This window comes from Drosophila simulans, chromosome 3R, assembly GCF_016746395.2.
Source record: "Drosophila simulans strain w501 chromosome 3R, Prin_Dsim_3.1, whole genome shotgun sequence".
NCBI lineage: Eukaryota > Metazoa > Arthropoda > Insecta > Diptera > Drosophilidae > Drosophila > Drosophila simulans.
In genome coordinates, this window is record NC_052523.2 from 3,438,080 (window position 1) to 3,453,835 (window position 15,756).

Below are 15,756 nucleotides of genomic sequence, written 5' to 3' on the forward strand. Positions count from 1 at the left end.
CACCTCATTCTGCCCCATCACCTTCGCCTTGGTTTATCGACAAACACTTTAGGAACGAAGCCATCATGAAATGGCAGTCTTAGATGGTCGTGCAGGGGCGTGCCAAAATGGGGATGGATGGCAACAGCAGTTGGAATGATTGCGGGAAAGCATTCCAATGTATTATAGGATTTTAGTTATTTCAAGCTAAAGTTTTAATACACAAATCGTGTTTTCATTTGCCTCCGTATTTAAATGTTTTAAAGCTGGAATATATTCCATCTGAACTCAGCAGACTCTAGATATATGTATGTATATACCATGATACCTGAGATAGTCTTACTTTATTAAACAATTAACCATAGAACCCCTACTTGCGCCGCCTCTGATCCCATCTGGTGGCATTTAGATTGCCGTGTGTGTTTTCCTCCTTTATTTTCTCAGTTTGGTTAGCTTTCGTCCGGGAAGTAAAAACATGTTTGTGCCGGGTCTGGATGTGAGCCTTTAACCCGATTCGGCGGCTCAGCTCCGTTAGGTTTCCCCGACTCGGGCAGGCATGTGAGATGGCCGGGAGTTCTCCATCAGATCGGACTGGTTTTTGGGGTAAGGACCAAGAGATTCGATGACCATTTGAGCTACGTAGTGCACTGTCTTGGCGATGTTCACCTGCCCGTCGCGGCTTATTAAATTCAAAAAAGCACCCATAGTACCGACCTAATCGCACTCGTCACTTGTGTCCACCGTTTGTGCCCCGACCCCTCCACCTAACCACCTCACCAGACCCCTTAAGTGGTCATAGCTCATAAATGCGGTCCGGGGCAATCTTCAATTCATTTACATTTTTATTCACGCAGATTAGGAGTATCGGGCAGTGTCATCTGCTTTTGGCCCTGCAGCGGCTTTATGCTAAGAGCTGCCAATAAAGCAGGGGTGCGCTGAAGGGGGATCCGTGGCGGCATCACCTTCGACGCGCTCGCACGTTCGCCAAACTGTTGCAATGTCGCAAATTTTTATCGCACGTCTACAAGAAATTCAACGCGTGCACATTCCGCATTCAAGATGCTCACACAGCATCCAAAAAAAAAAGCTTCGTACAGTGGAATTGGCTAGTGTTTTTCTAGGTAAAAATGAACATCGACTTGTTTCTGTTATAAAGAAATGTCCTGAAAGTACGAGTTTCTTGGAATTGAAATCATATTGATGTGCAGTTGAAGTGCCAGCATCTTTCCCAAACATCGAACACTCTCATTCAGAGTTCCATCTGCCTGGCCCATGGTGGGCCCATCTCCTCAGCACGATGGTCCTCCAGCACTTTGGCAGCTTGGCTGCTCGCACTCGCGTACATCTGTCTGTCTATTTGCTGGTCTTGGTATTGGCCGAGAATCGGGACCGGGACTCGGGACTTGGCCAGACTGAGTTGGCAGGCTGCCGGCCTGCGAGATGATGGTCTGAAGGCTGGATGCTGGATGTTGGATGCTGGCCCGGAGAAGGAATCGACATGGCTGCAATTGACTAGCGCTTGTTTGATTGCATTCGAGGAGCAGTCGAAGAAGAAGTCGAGGAAATCGCACCTTGGTCTGGGTTTCAGTTCCATCTGCGGATGGTAGTGCCAGTGCCAATGCAATGCCATTGCCAATGCGATTGCGATTGCCTGGGAGACGTCGGTACGTCGGTCCGTCGGTTTGTGTCTGTGCCATTTCGCAGAAATAAAGATGTTAAACGTTTTGCTGATTCGTGTTTTATGAACTCAATTTCAATTTATAATCTCTGTTGCCACTCACTGGCTCTTGCTGCAACCAGTTTGGGGCGTTTTAGCCATTGTGTTATCGCCTAGGAATACACATGGCCAATTGGCCGCAGCCTCGTGTCCTCTCCCCAAAATCCCCATCGGATCCCCACATTATTCTGTATCCTGTCACTCTATCTGTGGGTTACTTAGCTTCGTTCGCTTTGGTTCAGTTCGGTTCTTTTGTCCGTTGCATTGTCAGGTCTGCAATTTTAATGTTGACAGAAATCAGATATAGCCAACTGCTGGAATGCTGCCTGCGCATTTAAGGTATTTGAAATGTATCCCATTCAGCTACCCATCCCAGAATCCCCCTCTGAGGACCGAAGACCCGCTTCCCCTTTCCCAGCCCCCTTGCCATGCCTTACTTGGTGGGACAGACAGAGATGGCATCGGTGGCAGTTCAGTCTATCCCTCTCTTGTGGCGGTCTGCAAAGTGGTTGCGTGTTTACCTGCAATGACAAAGAGGTGAGCATAGGAAATTAGTTCAATTTGTTAGATGCATAACTAAGAGATCATATTGGTGGGAGTGGGCGATAAAGAGTGGATATGACGAATGGACTGGACTTGTGGATAAAAAGAGGATGTCATGTAATGGCTAAAAGATAAGTGAGATTGAGCGATATATGTGAAGATATATGGCATTAAGTGACTGCTTATTGTCTATATAAAGTATTGTAGCTCTTAAGAATAACCAGGAATTGGATCTCGAATGTTTGGTATGGTGTTAGTACGACTTATGTTCTGAACATCTCAGTTCTACAATGACTAGGTTTAGTTACCACCAATTAGAGCAGAGCATATTCATCCCCAAATATGGAATGTTAACCAGAACCAGAGACCGATGCTCCCCTTTCAAATTCGAGTCACTCGAAGAGAAGTCATATTTCACAGACGAAATCATTCCAATTAAGTGCAACATGTATTTTAGTGGCGCCACCGATGCCCTCGTGGGACCTTTGGCATACATGGCTACCCATCTCCTTGCTCCCAAACCCCCTGTCCCCTTCGTCTTCCCTCTACCACTTTTCCATTCCTTCTGCTGCTTGGGAAATTGTGTAAAAGATTCCGTAGTCGCTAGGCAGTTGTGAAGATCTAATTTCCCCACAAGCGGCTTGTAATATCCTGTTTGGCTTGGGCCAAAGGAAGTGCAAATGCTCATAAGGACATTATATTCATAAATGTATGTGTGTGGTTGGTTGTATGTGTCCGTTGACACTTTGAAACAATCTAGCTATTTCATATTTGCTGACATCATCTAGTTGTAATGCAAAATGCCAACTTCCCCCGCCATGGCCTGGGATTTGGTCCTTTGGGGTTGGGGGCGTGGCACTCGCTCGGGGGTGGTTTCCGTCACTCGTGCTCTCCCTCTCGCACTTAACTATTGACGCCGTTGACGTTGACAGTTACATTGATTTATGGTCCCGTTTGGACCTCTTTTTTTTTGGTCCTACGATAACTGAAATCTTATCCGTCAGGCTGGGTTTCCTCCCCCCAAAGTCCGCGCTGGCCGAGGCTTTTCCTCTAATGAATATCATTTGAGGACAATTAGTTAATTGAGTGGCTTATCCCGGCTTATCCTTTTTCCTTCTTTTTCCTTCTTTTTTCCGAGGTGCGTATGTCTTATCAACTGGACTTCTACCTCTCACCGGTTAGCTTTCCAACTGTTTTCCTCGCTAACTGACCGATCCCGTTTCCCCTTTCCCCTGCCCTTCTCCCAGGAGCAAGGGGAAAATGGCCGTCGATTGCGGTAACTGCAGCACTTCCGATGCCAGCTGATGGTTCAAGGAAAAGGGTGTGGGAAAAGGGAGGCGAAAAGTGTGTAATGAATTATTACCCTCTGATAAAAGTGCACGAGCTGTTGTTTTTTTTGTGGTTTTCCGACTTCTGACACCCGTTTTTCGAACGTTAAAAACCAAACAGCTTTAAAACTGTGCTAAAATGCTTAAGTTTGACTAGCTTAAGAAATGCTAATTTCCAGTTAACAGCCTTTTAAAATAATTTTCCAGTTAACAGCCTTTTAAAATAAAAAACAAATTAAATTTAAAGATATTAAATATTTCACATTCAAATATATGTATGAATTAAATAAATAATTAGGAACTGCATTGCCTAAAAATCCTATTTCAAATGTACATTGGCTTGGTAGATATGGCAATCCCCGTGTGGAAAAAATCATAGGCCTTCGCTGGGATCCTTGCACTCTACCCATCCTCCGTTTCGGATCGTTTAACAAGCCATCCGCTGGGCTCGGACCATCCACTCTGCCTTCCATTTGCTAATCACTTGCAACATTCACCGCTCCGGGGTCTAGACAAACACTTCAATTAGAAAAGGCCGCTGCTGCTCCCTCCCCCAGAAAGCCCAGTGCCCCTCCCTGCCCGAAGGCCCTGAGCGCTCACAAATGAATTCATTTTGTTTCGCATTCGATGAATCAGTGGGCAATTTTTTTGCTTTCCGATTGCCTGGCCTCCGCGAAACAGGGGGCGTGGTCGAAGCACAAAAAAAAAGGAGAGGGCGGCAGACGATTTGCGGATGTTAAATAAAAATGTGAAATGAACAAAATACAAAACGCAACAAAAGCATCAGAAACAAATGGACAAACGATGCTGCACCTTTCTAGATGAACTGGCCGTCGTGGAGGGAAGATGAAGTGCACCAGGAAAAATTAAGAACATATTCTTAGCAACTCTAGAATCGTTTAAATTTGATTAATCAATTGTTATGTTGCTATCCTTTATTTTAAAGCATTTCTACATACTACCTGTATTATTATAATATTTATTGTTTGTATTCACTTCTCTGAATGAATATTATTGAATTGTAAATACTATTATATCTTTAACGGCAATATTTTTCCAATAGAAAGAAAATAACTTCCCTGCACTTTATGAACATCTAAAACTAAAAACTCCTTCAATGCATTTTATACCCATGCAAAATATATTTTTTGTAGTGCAAAGTAAACCGGCTGAACTAGCTGGTTGGGATTAAGTTGTGAATCGTGATCTCGGCGAGCACTGGGCAAGTGGATGGGACTGAGCTTCACTCCGAAGACTTCCAGCTGCAGTTGCACATGGAGTTCGAGTTGGAGTGGGAGTCTCGACTTGCGACTTGTGGATTCGGGCCGAGTATGAGTCCGAAGAGCCTTGGAGTCTGGGGCTTGCCCTGCCTGCGGTGATTAATCCGCGGCTGCTCCATGAAGGTGGAAGATTCTCAACTTAAGATACTTTCGGGGTTAAGATGGCTGTGCAGTGCGAGCAGCTGGCCCTGGTTTTGGCGATATTTAACCCGTGATTACAATGTTTGTAAATTTTTCACTGGCTCGGCCTGGCCTGGCCTGGCTTGGCCTGGCTCCTCTCCTCTCGATGAATTGGGCTTAGTTGGTTTTTTTCTGCTCTGGGTTCACCTTGCGGGCCAATTTGTTGTCGAGAGACTGCTGAGAGTCTGGCAAAATGAAGCTAAATTGCCGCAACAGGCGGAGTGGGGAGCTGGCTCATGGAGAAGCTCATGCTCCTGGTAGTGGTAGTTGAGCAATTTATTATGGCCGCAAATTGATTTTTATCTACGCTTAATCGATTGTTCCTAGGAGTGACTGGGAAATGTGCAAGAGCGGGACCAGCGAAAATTATTTATGTTAGTTCACACGTTGTTTTACACGTAATTTATTAGCTCGGTTGCTTTTCTAGTGCAAACTCTCTGACCTTGGGGGCAGTGTTGGAAAATCGGCTTTCCGCCCGTCTTGGTGTGAAGGTGATTTACAATTTATTCCGCCCCCTCTCGAACGACTTCCATGCATGATGCGATAATTTGCGCCAGTCTGGAGCTGGCCAAAAAGATATTTATGACAGAGAAATGAGCGCCAATTGCCGCAATTACCAGCGCGTGTTTGGCCGTCGGCAATGGCGGGCCCAAACGAGTTTAGATTTAGTTAGATGGACTTAGTGCGGAGACAGGGATCTATTGGAGCTGCTTGGGGAGTTGTGTATCGATTGGTGGTAGATGGAGTTGATTTGCTAGGAATTTTGGCGATCGGCGGAGAGCAATTTCTTTGAAACGCGCGACTCCGATTATTATCGATCGTGAAATTGCAGCAACCTATTGCTCACTGAATAATTTGCATTAAATATGAGTAAATGATGTTAAAGCAAAACTATACTATATCATGCTATGTACTAAGTATGTATTAATTTATTAATCCATTCTTAGGTTAAGCCTCAGCTCTGTTTGTGATGCACTTTTCCCTTTAGAATTAAAATTGTTATTAAAATTGCAGCTCCTGACAACTTCAGACTCGGCCAGCAAATCGATACATTTTCAATATCCGCAATTGTAACATGTAAATTCGCCGAGGGGGGAAATGTAAATTCGGGCAGTGTTGTGAAGGGGCAAAGGGACCGCAGAAAAGCCAGACCGCATCGTTGTGTTTTATATATTAATTTGCGAACAATCGAAAATCGACATGTGACACGCGTTCGCTGACCCCCTTCTCCCCCTCCCCCCACACGCCACTGTCTCATTTTTGTGTTTTTTAAATTTATGCGTTACGAATTGCATTTGCAATTTCCCCCCTCTTATTGTTGTTTTGCGGCTGCTCTTGTTGTAAATGCAACATCGATGAATGCGAAATGAGGGAATCGGGCGGCGAAAGAGAGGGGCAATATCCGATCGAGCGAGAGGGAAGACACCTTCCCTCCGTTTGTCACAAATAATAATAATAATAATCGAGGCAATGAGGGACCCCGAGAATCGTTTCTGTAAATGTACGGACATGTATTCCGGTATACGTACGTTCGTTCATGTAACCGACCTGCATCTGTCTTTATGTCCGTCTCCCTCAGTTGCGTCTTCCCTCTCCCTCTCGCTCTTGCGCTGCCCGGGACATATCAAAAACAATTCCAGCTCATCAGCATCATCGTTGTCAGCCCCTTTTCCCCCGTATATATCCGTACATTTTATACTTTTTTTTGCCTCCCCGACATTCGCACACGCCATAAATCAATGTTCGATTTTCCCAGCAACAACAAGCGGAGGGAAATTCGCAAGGAAAGAGAGGCAAGACAGGCAAGGACACAGGACATTATGTTCGCGCCATGTTTAAAATTCTTTTTTCCCGGTCTGCTGTTTTGCTTCCTTTTTTTCGCTTTTCGCTCGCTTGATTTTCAATTCTCGTTTTTGTGCAATTTTTTTGCCCTCAGCGCGTGTTGCATTTCATTTCATCTCATGCGTTACACACATTTCATTGTTGTTGCATTGCTCAATTCCATTTGCAATGTGGCAGCCGCGGTGGAAATGCATTACATTTTCCTTTTTTTCGGTGACATGCGGGGCGCCACGAAAAAGAAGTGCAGGAAAATCGGGACAGGGCGGAAGAACAGCGGAAATCGGAGGCCAGGTATTCCTATATGGCAACCCAAGGAATATTTGTGGTAAATTGAACAGATTTCAGCTGTGCAAGACGCTCAATGGAAAATAGTTCTGGAAATAGCTCAGCGAAAGCGGAAAGTGAATGGTAAGTAAAAAATACAAAGAGAAAGTTTAACATGATGATATATTATCTTTAAGCATTATGCAGCACTCAACTTTAAATGTGGAGTTAAAGCGAATTTTCTTTGTTTCGATTAAAAATTCAAGCTTGTGAGTAATAATAATCTAAAGTATCTATAGCAGATATTCTATAATTCAAGTTCCCATGGTCACGTAAAAAAAAAACTGCAAACATAAACAACTTTCTCCTGGAAGCTCATCAAAATAATGCACTATGACCCCAATGATTTGTGGCAAAACAAGCCAAGCTGTACGAAGCCACAGAAATTATTTATACAAAGCATTTTCGACACTTGTCGAGCGGGAAAAACTTTCGCCTGTGGAGCAGCTGTTTCGGAACTTTATAGAACTTTTAATAGACCCACAATATATAGAAGAAACGAAACTAAAGAAGTCCGATCGGCATTTTACCTGCAGTGAGTGGCCTGAGCGACATTTCCCGTCGAACTGAAACCTCCGGAAAATGGATGAGTTGGGGGGAAGAGAAGGAACTGGAGTTCGGTTATTTGCGATACTTTTTCCGCTTTGTCGAGGACCGCAGCTTGCGCTTTTCGAGGATTATCGTGGACAGTAGCTCTATGGGCGTTATGGGGCACATGTTCGCTCGATGCGGCCGGTGGGGGGAGGTGACGCGGAGGGGGGCGGGAAAGGACTCAGATCCATTGGCCGTGTCAGCCGCACATTTGGCCAAGTCAACGGGACACTCTGTTTATGCCAATTTCGAGCACTGGCCAAAACTCATTTGCCGACGGAAAATCGCACTCAGATACTTTATCGCTTTTCTTCCGGAAAAATTATAGCGCTCGAATCTCTCTCGACTCGACGCTGCGAAATTGCCAACTAGAGATGCCTCCAGTTTCGGTGCCGCCTTAGGAGCCAAATACAAAAGCATTTTCCGTATTTCCCGCACTTGCTGCTCTTCTCCATCGTCTGCTTCCTCTTGTTCGGGAGCGTTTTGGCTGGCGCTCGAAAATGCTTTACAAAAGCCCCAAAATGACAACAATGGGGCTAGGAAGTGGGGTCAAATCAAGGCGTAATAAATTATTACACTTAAGAGAACGGCCTTTGGGGTCAAGAGAGTGAGATAGAGAGCCCGCATTGCCACATAATAATAACGCAATTTTCAACTAGCAATAAACTTTGGGTAAATGACTTCATTGCTGTGGCAACTATAACTTTATGGCTCTTTGATAGCCTCCCCATTTCCCATTAGGCCAGTCCCGATTCTCTTAGAGATTCTCAGCATGCGCAGTCGATAGGGAACTCTCTGTCTCGCCTTCTCTCTGTGAACACCCCCTACAAATGCCACCGTCCTCACAAATCTTCCTGCTGTCGAAAAGTGGAGGCATCCAAGAAGAGCAAAAAAAAGAAAAAACAATCACCACCAGAACAATAACAACGCGTACTATGGAAGCCAATGGGGATTCGAGTGGCATTGTATATCCCTTATATGGAAAACGACCAAGAAAATTGAAATCTTTTCAAAATCAAAGTTGATAGATAAAACATATCCAACTAAATATTTTGAAAGTTCTTCATCAAATTAAAAAAAATGTATCATTTACTTTAAGTAAAAGGTTTTTAGAAAATGCAACTTTGTAGCAATTGGTAGTTTTAAGATTGAATTATGATTGTTTGTATCATACATAATACACATGTCCGTCCTAATCGACTGAAAATAAATATATTTCCTGAGTGCAATCCGAAGTGGCTTAAAAATCCATTCGATCCCATTGTCGCGTGTGGAGATTGTCATCGTCACCATGGCCATCATCATCTGCACATTTATTTGGCTTGGGAGTGTGCTGCATGTAAAGGCAGCTAATAAAATTAAAATGCCATATTTCAGCCGTTGATAACAATAAGTGCGCTCAAGTTGCCCCTCGGATGCTCCGCTTTCCTCCTCCGTCTCCTCCTCACCATTGCGATCTTTCCTTGCTTTGCCACTGCGTCTGGCGAGTAGGAAATTATTTTTTGGCACGAACGCACGAACGTGCGGCCTTGCCACAAAGTGTGGCGCCCCCAAGTGAGGGGTACGATTTTCGGGGATTTTGATATGACAAAGCAGTTGAGCTCAGAAAAAATACCTGTGGAAAACAGGCTGCAAGGAATTTTCCTAGATATTGATTTTGGTGTCAACGCCGACGGCGCAATTCTCTCAACCGAAAATTATGAAAATTGAAAACACATTTCGGGAAGGGGACTGCCGAAGTTTTCCTAATTTCCCAGACAAGTGCGATATGCATCTAGCAGACAGGAGGAAATGATTTATGCGGACTTGATTTTTATTATTGATTATCAGCAAAAGCCTAAGGGAATTTTTGCCTGCACTGCGAATGCTATCAATTTTAATAGACCATCTACTTGTGAAAATTATTGTTAAAGGAGATAAGTAAAATCCCATTTTAAAGATTGATTTCGAGGCATAATTTATGAATTTTGGTTTCTAGCTACTCGTTTTTAAGATATTTTTCGTTATCCTTGGCAGGCTAATCTATTAATGTGGCTGTTTATTTTGGAAATATGATAATATTATAATGCTTTCCAGCACTTATTTCCCCTGCAGTCAAGGCTTGTAATTAAATTAAAATTCCTTCAACATGACAAGCCAGGAAGGCAGACACACATACACTGCCAGAAAGGAGTCAACAACAGGCGTCCGTGTCCGGGTAATGGAATCCCGTGTGGCTGTGTGTGTTGACTGCATCTCTTGAGCTCGTTTTGTGCAAACTAAGACACGTTGTCAGCATTCATGTCACCGAAAGAGAGAGAGGTGGCCCAGCGAGAAAGAGAGGGGAGAGTGGTTGGGGATGCGGTGGAGAGTCCTTTCAAGTGGCTTTTGATGCTGGCCAAAGATTTTTCATTAAAATTTTCCCTTCCATCACCTAATAGTTTTCCTCGAGCCATAGAATTTTGCATTGTAAGTGAAAAAATGTAACAATTTTCAGTTTTCATTGGGGTTGTGGTGTTATGAAAGTTCATACCTTTAAGCTCTAATCGCTTGAATTGCTTAATGTTTAATGCATCATGTTTTTGGTTACTCCCAACCAAATATTTGTTTTTCATGAAATGCCACTTTTAGGCAGATGCCTATTCATGCGCCCTAATCCAACCCCGATTTCTTCGAATTTTTAACATTTAATTACAATTTTCCTTTTCCACTTGCTACTTGCTACTTATTCCAATCTAAAGTCGCACGCGTTGAAATGCTCTCCCCTTCCGAATTTCCGTAATGGACTTCGCGGCGTTTGGACAGCGTTTAAAGATCGCACTCGCATTTATCGTCGAGGGCGAAAGCTTCATGATGAGGCTTCAATCCGGCCAGACGCCACCCCCTCCGGTAAGTGGGGCCAGGGTGACTGGAGGGGGTTAGCCGGCCCGGGGGAAACACAAAAATCTTTTTACGTCAGTTCTGCTTGTCTTGTTGCCTGGCATTTTCTTGCGTTGTTACCTTCGGAGCGGGAACAGTGCGAAATGCTTGGTTGCGTTGTTGCCCCGGACCACCCGCTCCATTCGTGCCCATCCCCAAGTTGCCAGCGCCCATTGCCTCCCCTCCTTCGAGAACTGCCGATTTGGCTCATTTCTGGCCACTTGGCGAAATATGTACGTCCGAATTATAACCAGATATTCAGGTTCTTAAAATAGAACTCAATCAAATTTAATGTTAACTATTAGTTTTGAATGTTGTTTCAGAATTTTTTAAATAATTATTTTTGAGTCTAAATACCTCTTTGTAATTGTGTTCACAATGAGTAATGTTTGAATAGTTAAGGTAGTTTAAATTTAAAAAGATTTGTTTGCATTCTTGTAAGCTTAACCTTTTATTTCAATGCAATTTCTGCTTTCCAACATTTATCACATATCGAATTAGCTATATTTGAGAATTTATTGTTAACAACACTGCCTCCGTTTCGTCTGCGACTCGCCTGCAATTTCCTTTAGCGCAGAATATCCAACGAAAGCGAAGCGAAAAGTTTTTGCGAAAAACGTTAAACGCAATTGTCCGTCCGTCCGCCCGTCCGTCCGCCCCATTGTGTCTGTCTCCCTCGCGCTCCGTCCGTCCCTGTCTTCCCTGTCTGTCTGTCTGTCTGGCCTCGTTCATCCTTCCGCTTACCGCCCGATTCCCGACTCCCGCTTCCCACAGCAACCATCCCACTTCCCGCTTCCCAGTGCCCGCCCCTCGGGCAGTTTAGTATATAACAAGTCAGCGTCAGCTGCTCCTTTCCGCTCCGTTCCGCCCGCTACAGTTGCTATGAGCAGGGCCATGGCTGTAGCTTCAGCTATAGCTACTGCTGCCACTTTGTCGGCTGCCTCGAATACTTCCATGTTCATTTTACAAGTAAAACGGAAATGACAGTTCCGCAGCGACTCGAACATCTTTCGCTACTCCGCTTCTCACGTCTGGTTTCTCCGGTTCTCGGGTTCCCCGACACCCCGATTCCCCTATACTTCCCTGCTCCGCTACTCCGCTTCCTGACTCCCCCGATTCGGCGCTCCACTCGACTGCACGGCCGCGGAAAGTGAAAGAAACCTTTCTCGCATAATAGTCTGTCAAAGTGCTCCAGTTGCTCCTGTGACGCGCAGCTCGCCACTCTGGAGCACTTAGCACTTGACAATCCGCAGAAGGAATGGATACAGATACGGAAGTAAGCGGCGAGATGGGAGAGTATATGCAAAGATAAATCCAAGAATCGATGGGATTCTAATGATTGAATAGTGTTACGCATATTTGGAGCTACGGACTTTTAAGCTTTCTTTGGCATATATTTTGAATTTCAAAAATCCCATCTTATTTTAAAGTATCTTATCCAATTGTATCCCAAGTTTTCTATCCTTATTCACATTTCTCGCTCACCAAAGATACGGTGACCCAGAAGTATGCAGCGGTATTTATGTACAACTTAAACCAACAGCTATGAAAACTTTAAGCTTAAAATGACCCCCTAATTTTCCATCCCCGCACAACTGAATTTACTCCAACTAATTTTCTAATTATGAGTCTAGGGCATAGAAATCATGTCAGCTTTCTCGCTCGCTCAGTCGCTGAGTGATTTATGGCTGCTGCTGGAAAAATGTCAAAATATTTGTTGACCAGTCTCTTCTCTCCACGCAAAGATTTTCCCCCGCCAGCTTACACAGACTTGCCTACGCAATATCGAACTTATCCAAATCACTTGGCAAAGTTTGCCTTCTTCTCTGTGACTCCCCCCCCCCTCGTACTCTTACTCCTGCTATTGTTTGTTGTGAATTTGATTTATTTATTTATTGTTGGCTCTCGTTTTGTATTCGCTAATCGCCAGTGGAGCGACTGATTAGCGTAATTTTCCGGCTGCTGAGCGTTTGGATTGCTGCCTTTGATATTAATACGAAAGTTTGGGGCTCTTTTTTTGGCATTATTATTCTGAAAACTTTGCTGACTTCAAATGCTATAGCCCCATTCATATTTATTAAGTGCGAGTGGGAGAAGTAGAGTTTGACAATTCTTGGACATCGTATTCAGATAATATATATAAATCGAAGAAGCAATAGAAATAAAAGCAATATATTAGCTTAAGAATTTTTGTTTTTATGTTGTCTTTGCATCCACGCTTAAAAGTATACAGAGCACATCTGCAGTTTTTAAGATCCCCTATAAAATGTGTCGCAGCGAGTGCCCACTGTACACGCATCTCTCATTTTTCCGCCACTGAAAGACACCCACACATGTTGCTTCACTTTGCTAAGCCGCTCTGCTTCGTGCGAGCGAGACGGCGTAGCGAACGAGTGAGATGGAAAATGAGCTAGTGGGTATTCTTATGTGCTGGAACAAAAAAATTATTTTGGGGCATCGGCGATGCGATGTCAACTTCCAAGTAATTTGCAAGAGCCTGACACTTTTTCTGTTTCTGTAGTTTTGCGACTTTGATTTATGTGGTATCGTCAAAAAACAAATACGACGTAGGGAGGGGCGTACACATGTGACTCAAGTCTTGCCCTAATAGTGGGCGTGGCATCTCATCTGAGTGTGAAGGTCAAACTTGTTACCCGCCGAGAAAACAATTTTCTATTTCCGCAGTCGCAGCTTCAGTTTTGTGACACATGCAAAAGCCAGGCCAAAAAAAAAAGGAAAAATAAAAGGTGACAGCCCAAAAGCTCCACAAAACTATGAATAAAGTCGCAGGCACACACGAATAAAAGTGGTGAAGAAAACGTAGAAGCGGAGATGAAACAAAAGTCCGTGTTATTCTACCGAAAGAGTCAAAAAGTCAACTTCACATGCCCGAAAAGTCGCACAAAAATAATCCCACAAAGTTTTTGCGCTCAAAAACATGAAAACGTTCAACACAATGACAGGGGCGGAGCGGCGCGGGGGCTGCCAGAGGGGGCGGCTTACTAGGGATGAGTGAAAGAGAACGCAGACGTTGATCACAAAAAGGAAAATGTCAAAGTTCTTCTTTTGCGGTCTCCGAGGTTCTTTAAATGTTCTGGGTAACAATTTTTGTTCAGTTCCTTCGACTTCTGTTTTTTTTTTTTTTTGGGGTTAAGCCTTTTTATTCTTGGAACCAGCGACATGGGGAATTTCGCACCGAGGAAGGCGACTTTGGTGTGGAGTACAGTGGAGGCTCAGATATTCTATCTTTCGATATCCTGATCATTAAAGAACATGTTCGATAACTTTCGATAACTTAATTTTCGAACTTTTGTATTTAATTTGCATTACATGAATGTCCATTATTTAGTAGTATACTTCTATAAAATTAAAATATTAATGCTGCATTTTGTTTTGCGTTAACTTATTGTTTGTTTAAGCTTGATTCTCTCAACTTTCTGCCATTTTTTCCAAATTTTGTTAAATTCCTGCTTGAACTGGTCCCCCTCGCACTTGATGATACACTTCTCTTTCAGCTTGTCACGCTTCTGTTAACATGAAAAGGAAGTGCACGTCAAAGCTTAGACACAAACTACGAAGCGTAAAGGTGCAAGTGAAGCCAAAATAACAACATTCATTGCGATTGCCACCCAGCGAAGGATAGAAGAGCCCCAACCCACGGAGAAGTAGCGCGGCAGCAGTAATAACAATGGATTAAAGGGCATCCGTAGCCAGCAATGCGTGCCAGCGAGAATTTGTTGAGCAATTTCGCCAGAGAAAACCGAACGAGAAAAAAGCGCGGCTTGCATAAATGAATAAATGACTGGCAAACGAAAAGGGAAAACTAAGTGGAAAGCGGGGGGTGGCAGGCGGCGAACGCGAAAGCACAAATTACTAACAATTAAATGGCGAACAAAGTAAGCCAAGCTGAGCCAAGCCGCAATTATCACATCACTGGCTAACTGAAGACCCCTGGAAATCCCCCGAAAGCCCCACAAAAGCATACAAATGAGAAGAGGGGGCCAACTCTAATTTATGAACACTGGTTGCGAGGAAGGAGGCGCTGCACAGTGGAATTTCGCTATTTATCCGCTCTTTTTCACTGCAGCATTTTCACTTTGCTTTCGAACCGTCTTCAAGGTGAACAGCGATTTGTAAAGATGCAGCGATAAACAGGTAATGAAAAAGAGCAGAAGAAAGGGAACACGGCCATAAAAAAGTTGTAGGCCTAACAGGTGCTAACTGTCCGCGCGGCAAATTTCCGGGCTAGCAAGTAATAACCATAATAACCCGAGGCCTTCGGTTTTTCTCTACTTGTAAGCCACCCCTTCCTCGCAACCACTTTTTTCCAGCCAAATTGACAACGATCCAATTTCATAATGAAAATTTTTGCCGCTGTCAGCCTTCAATTGAATTGGATATACAACTAAGAAGCAAGCGAATATACATATAAAAAAAAAAACTGAACAAGGGACGGCAAAAGTTTTGCAGGCAAAAATAGTCCCAGGGAGTATATACATATGTGTGTATTTGTATACATAACCCCCATGAAGAAATCCAGCTGACAGGCCGCAGAAAGAGACGGAGAGAGCGCCAAGAAAGAGACAGTTCGAGGGAGTTTCCCCATCTGTGTTTGTTTTTGGTCTTGGTGTTCCTTTATTTTTTCTATAGTTATATCGAGTAAACGAAAAACAAAAACTTTTTTCCACTTGAGTAACTTAAGTGCCAATTCCATCCAAAAAAAAAAAAAAAGAACCGAGAAGACAGCTACGAAAACCAAAGCCAACCAAAGTTGAATTGAAGAAGCGCAAGAAGAATATTGGGGAATTGGGGGAATGGCTGTGCATTAAATTGATGTGAGAATCGATTGAAAACCAAATGAAAGGCTGCTTAATGAATGCCAATCGAAAAATTAATGTGCGCCATGGGAAAGCATTTAAATAGCCATAAATACTGCACTTGTTGAGGTAATACGTATGGCCAAATATCGTTTAAAATTATACGTAAAATCGAATAAAAAGGAAAAGTCTTCCATAAAAAAAACCGCAATTTTAAGTTGATTAATTTGAAAGTAAATAAATAATTTCTTTTAAGC

The 15,756-nt window shown here is 43.5% G+C and overlaps 1 protein-coding gene across 1 annotated transcript in view; it reads right to left on the reverse strand.

Moving 5' to 3' along the window:
- LOC120284925 overlaps positions 1-8,751 on the reverse strand; it is a 49,979-nt gene extending 41,228 nt beyond the window's left edge. Inside the window, exon 1 of the mRNA XM_039294441.2 lies at positions 7,724-8,751. Within this exon, the coding sequence (XP_039150375.1) occupies positions 7,815-7,910 (96 nt within the window). The 5' untranslated portion in view covers positions 7,911-8,751 and the 3' untranslated portion in view covers positions 7,724-7,814. The remainder of the gene's footprint in view (positions 1-7,723) is intronic.
- Between the last annotated feature and the right edge of the window lie 7,005 nt (positions 8,752-15,756).